We start from the raw sequence: 5,797 nt of genomic DNA on the forward strand, positions 1-5,797 counted from the left end.
GCCATGAAATTAAAAGATGTTTGCTCTTTGGAAGAAAAGCTATGACAAATCTAGACAGCATATTAAAAAGCAGAGATGTCAATTTGCCAACAAAGGTCTGTCTAGTCAAAGCCATGGTTTTTCCAGCAGTCATATATGGATGTGAAAGTTGGACCATAAAGAAGGATGAGAGCCGAAGAACCAATGGTTTCCAACCATGGTGCTGGAGAAGACTTGAGAGTCTCTTGTCAATCAAGGGGCTGATTGACAATGAGTCAAACCAGTCAATCCTAAAGGAAATCAACTCTGAATATTCACTGGGAGGACTGATGCTGAAGCTGAAGCTCCAGTACGTTGGCCACCTGATGGGAAGAGCTGACCCAATGGAAAAGGAAGGATTGAAGGCGGGAGGAGAAGGGGACGACAGAGGATAAGATGGTTAGATGGCATCACCCACTCAATGGACATGAGTTTGAGCAAACTCCAGGAGATAGTGATGCACAGGGAAGCCCGGCGTGCTGCAGTCCATGGGGTCACAAAGAGTAGGACACATCTTAGTGCCTGAACAACAACAACAGCCAGGATGATGCCCTGTGTGTCTCCCCACCCCTTGTGCCCTTTGTCTGGGTTTGGCTTCCCTCTCCAGACAGAACCACAGGATTTTTAAAGGTGGCTTAGAGGCAAGTTGTCATGCTTCCTGCTATAGGAATCAGGTTACCTATCTCTAGACTATCATCACTGGGGAAGGCCCAGAGAAATGAAGGTGGAGGCCCCCCACGTCACCAAGGGGCAAGTGAAAATTAGAGACTGAGGGAGCCAAGATCTTCCTCTGAAACCTGCCTTTCTTCTGAAGACGGACCTCTTCCCTCCTGGTCTTCCTCTGCTAGCCTAAACCCTTGTAGGAAACAGAGCCACGTTCCTGGTGTGTTGGTCCAAGGGACCAACCCAGCCTCTCTCCCGAACACCACATTTTTCATAGCCTAAGTTTGTGGCTTGGACCAGATTTCTTTTGGAATCTGCTCTGGTTGACCAGCTCCCTGACACATTCTCCTTAATCTTTCTTAAGGCCCCTCCGTCTAACTTCTCATCCTCCTTCCTTTCCCTTCCCCACCCCACCTTTCCCCTCCACCTGAGGTCAGAGCCAGCAGCCTCTGGTGGAGGTGTCTCCAACGGGCACTCTTGGGGAAGTCTTCAGCCCTGGGACCCTTCTGAGTTCACTCACATGTGGGACTTGGGGACAGAGGCTGGAAGATGAAGGTCTGGGGGCCCAAACCTGGGAAAACCAGAGAGCTCCAACCCCAAGTAATTCTGAATCCTTGCACTGGGAGACTGTGTTTTCTCCATTTAGCTCATAAAATATGACAGAGAGGAAGGGGCACAGGAGAGGAGGAAAGACACACGAGAACCTGGGAAGGAGAAGGTGCACAGGATACCTGCAGCCTTGCCTGTCTCCTAGGTTTTTAATGAGAACTACAAGGGATCATGGAAGGGAAGGGAGGTTGAGGACCACAGGAGGTCCCAGAGAATGAGGAACTGTTATTATGGAGGGCGTGGGACTGGACCTAAGTGCCAGGCTGGACGGGGGACAAAGCCCAAGACCCCAGCTCATGGTCTACAAGTTCTCCCCTGTGACTGGCTGAGGCCTACCCTCACCTGGCTTTGCTGTCCAGTCTGGCAAGAGGCATATGTACATACGTGAAAACTCAGCCCCACTCAGTGGCACTTCTGTCCCAAGGCAGGCCTACCTTCATTGTACATTATCTCGTGGGTATTATTTCTCATGTAACTACATCTCAATTTAAGATTTAGGATATTATTAATAGCTCCTTGAAGGCAGAGAAGGTGTGCGGTGCTCTTGGCAGACCTGGGTGGGCACCTGTGCAGTAGTCACCCTTCCTCCTGCTGCCCACCTCCAGGAGCAGCCTGGCAGGTGGCCAGGAGCAGAGAGTGCTGTGCCCTGCACCACACTACCAAGTGTTGTCTTCAAAACATCACATCTCCGGGTCACTTCTCAGGCTCTAGGACACTGCTGACTGAGCCCACTGCCCACCGCTTGCTCCTTGCTCACCATCGACAGCGTCTTGGTGCTCTGAGAGAGGTGAGCTGCAGGACCACCAGGCTTCTGGGCAGGCAAGGGGGTCTGGGGATGGTCAACACCCCTCACCACTCTCCCCTCTGCCCTTAGCAGTCGCTTTAATTGGAGACTGGGCAGGAGGCTGCCTGAGCTCTCCCTCCTCACTGGGCCTCCCCTGGTCCATCTCTGTGTCTGAAGCCCTACAGCAGAGAGAAAGACTGCTGCCCCAGCCCACGGGAAGTCCTTCTCCAAGCCCAAACACTGCAGGGAGGATCACCGGGGGCAGCCAGCACCCTGACAAGTGGGCTGACTCAGAGGGAGTCTCCAGTCATGTCACCTAAAAATCACCTGGAGTCAACTTGTTGGAGACAAGCTAAAAAAGGACAATTGGAGAAATATGAATGTGGGTGATACAACAATATTATTAAATAATTGTTAATTTTCTCAAATGTGATAATGGCCTTTAGGTTATGGAGGAGAGAGCACTTGTTCTCAGGAGACACAGCTGAGATATTTAAGGGTCAAGTACTGTGATTTCCGCAATTTACTCTTGAATGGTTCAGCCAAATACACACACGTGCACACACACACACAGACACACACGTGCATTAAACTAATATGGCAAAATGTTAGGAAGTGTTGAATGTATGTAGTGGGTATCTGGGTGATCATCTAGCTTTTTCAGTTGTGTGTGTGTTTGAAAATAATCGTATTACAAAGTTAGGGCCAAAATCCCCTGGATATTTTGTCTATAGAGCCTGCCCTCATAGACCCTGTGATCTGGGTGGTGCTGAGAACGAGGAGTTGTGTCTATAGAGCCTGCCCTCATAGACCCTGTGATCTGGGTGGTGCAGGGATGCTGAGAACGAGGAGCTGAACCAGCTCCCTAGGTGTCCCTGATGCAGGTGATCCTTGGAACCCATCAGGAGAATGGTGCTCCAACAGCCTAAGGTCCGAAGGTAGAAACCCAGGCTCAGCTGCTCATTCTTGCTGGGGCAGCACCCGCCGTGCCCGGGAGCCTCCATGCTGCCGCCTCGGCTCCAGACACAATGCCTCTGCCCGGTGCTCCAGCAACTTTCCACTGCTTAGACAGCATGCTTACCTCCTGGCCTTCGCCCAGAATGTCCCTTTTGGTTTTTATCCCCTTACCTCCCAATCTCCATTCTCCCCCATTTACATGGCCAATGTGTACATCTGGCCAATGTGACATCTCCACGTCCCCTCCTCCAGGAAGACTGGGTCAGTCACCCCTTTTAGGTGCTCCTGTAGAACCCCAGCAGACTGATGCCCAGCAGACGTGATGCCCGCTTACTGGTCTGTGTTGCTCACTAGCATGAGACCCCTAGAGAGTCCCCCTGTGGAATTTTCACAGCTGTTCCCAAAGGCTCCAGCTTCCCTCCTTCTAGGTATGGTGAAGGGTCCCACTGCCCAGCCCCTGGAGGCCCCCTGGGACCTCCCCACTGGCTAGTTCTGGCCAATGAACTATGATCCCAAGTGGAAGACCTTCTGGAGCTTTCTTTTGATCCAACCCAGCAATGCACATTAGAGAGGGTGGGCCCCTGGGAGCCTGGGTTCCTGAGTAAGTGAAATGCACACAGCCTCTTGATGACCTGTGCCAAGCAGGCAGCTTTGAAGGGAAGAAACCTAACTGTTCTAGTCACTGTGACTGGGGTGTGTTAATGCAGCGTGACCTAGCCCAGCCTTGCTCACTTCTATATCCCCAAACACTGGCCCAGCTGCTAGCACAAAACAATGCACATGATACCATTCCTATCACTTTTTTCTTGGCTGTGAAACTAGCCTCAAAGACCAGGCAGATGCTCTAAGACAGACACACCACCCCGTGTCCTTCCCTGGTGACATGGGACTCTCCGTGGAGGTGTCCCAAAGTATCCCTGCCCAGCGAGTTATGGATGCCACCTCCTCTGACCTCTGAACAAGTCAGACAGTCTCCCAATGGATCCTGAGTTAACCGTGAGCCGCCATCACCCTTTTACTCTGGCGATGGCTCCAGGAGGAGGGAAGGAGCCTCCTAACCCCCCGCCCTGCTTGTTAACTTGTGAAGGCTCTTCAGCCTTTGCGCTGTCTCTGCAGAAAGCATCAGAAAGGACCCCAGCTACCACTGCAGCTTCTGGAAAAGTTCTGGAGGAAAGAAAGTGTGTTCCCACTGCCTCTTGTGTCCCCGATCTCTGTGGCCCTTTTCTCTTGCTAGATTGTCCAGTCCCAAGCACGCCTCCACCCTCAACCTGTCCTCAAGGACTGCAGGAGCAAAAATGATCCAGTGTGAGGATGGAAGGCTGCGGCCTGGAGGCAGCCTGGCAGCACTTGGGCAGGTGGGAAACTCCCGGGACTTCTGGCCGGTGCACATCCAGGGAAGAAGCAGGTGGAGGCAGGTCAGAGCTGCGGCTGCTTTACCCACGGACCCACTGCGGCCCAGACTGGTCCTCACACCTCCCGGCTTGTGGTCCTTAAGGACAGTGAATTTTCAGATGCTTTGAGGTGATGGCTGTTTTGTCTCCTCTTCCCAGAGGTCCCAGCTGAAGGCAGGGCAGAGCAGCTGATGGGGTGAGAGGTGGGCAGAGTGGGACAGTCGCAGAGGAGACCTCAGGGTGCAGGAACATCGGACTTCTCCTTGTTGCTGATTCAATGTTCCTGGGACTGCAGGGTGGCATGGCCCAGCCCTGGGCTGCTCTCTGGACTCCTCACTCTTAGCGGGGCCGGGGTGGCAGCTACGCTTGTCCAAGGCGGCTCTGCAAGGAGGAGCCTGTAACCCTGCTCACATCTGTGGATGGCCTTGTACTGCCCAAAGCCCTTCCACATCCACTTTGTGTTCAGACCCTGATAGCCCCTAAGCCGGGAGGGAAGAATAATACTCTCCGTGTTCGACAGTGGACAAGTTCAACAGAGAAGCGAAAAAGTGCCTTGGCCCACATAGCAAGTCAGTGACAGAACCCAGATGGAGCTGGGGCCTGGAGACCCCTCTGACCAGTGTCCTGCCTGCTTTGCTCTGTTCTAAGAAAAGGTGAAAAGAGCTTTGCAGAAGGGTCACACTTGGGTTCCTGTGCACACACGTGCACACACACATACACACACTTTCAAACTGCTGCCCCCTAGAGAGAAATATTGCTGGGGCTCAAAGACAGAAGTCCACACGGGAGACCTCTGAGCCTCTGAGCACGGTCCTGACCTCCTCGGGGTGTCGCCAGGCTGCGGCTGTCAAAGTGCCCGGGAGCCAGGAAGGGCCGTCCCAGCCAAGCCTCCTGTTGGCCTTTGTTCCTCGTGGTGACCAGTGGATGGGTGGCCAGTGGGCTCCTCACGGTGAACACACAGCTGCTGGTGGGCCCCGAGGGCTCATCTGGTTCAAATTCTCATAATTGGACTCCTGAGCCTGGGGCCTGTGGGCAGGAGAAAGTTGGCTGACCACCCAAACAGGAGAGGTCTCTGACTACCCAAACCCCAGCCCAGGAAAGGGTGGAAGCAGGGGTGAGATGGGCATCAGGGGCCTACGTCCAACAGGGTCTGGAGACCAAGCGAAGGTTGGAGGCTGGGCAGCAGCAGAACTTGCAGACCAGGGAAGGGACACCCAGGTGACAGCGTCCCAGATCAGAGTCTCTGTCTTCTCAAAGGGATATAGTCTGTGGCTTCAAAACCCACCTCCAGGCCAGACCTCCTGAGCTCCAGATGCTTTCCTGACTTCCAGGACATCCTCCTGGGCCTCTCAGACCTACATGCCCCATGCCCTAC

The 5,797-nt window shown here is 53.5% G+C and overlaps 1 protein-coding gene across 1 annotated transcript in view; it reads right to left on the reverse strand.

Annotated features, from left to right (window-relative positions):
• Positions 1 to 497: 497 nt before the first annotated feature.
• The window catches only part of SIGLEC15 (sialic acid binding Ig-like lectin 15), a 20,422-nt gene continuing 15,122 nt past the window's right edge, over positions 498 to 5,797 (reverse strand). Inside the window, exon 6 of the mRNA XM_010842037.1 lies at positions 498 to 5,448. Coding sequence (XP_010840339.1) covers positions 5,367 to 5,448 — 82 coding nt within the window. The 3' untranslated portion in view covers positions 498 to 5,366. The remainder of the gene's footprint in view (positions 5,449 to 5,797) is intronic.

This window comes from Bison bison, unplaced genomic scaffold (assembly GCF_000754665.1).
Source record: "Bison bison bison isolate TAMUID 2011002044 unplaced genomic scaffold, Bison_UMD1.0 scf7180017864170, whole genome shotgun sequence".
In the NCBI taxonomy this organism is placed as follows: Eukaryota; Metazoa; Chordata; class Mammalia; order Artiodactyla; family Bovidae; genus Bison; species Bison bison.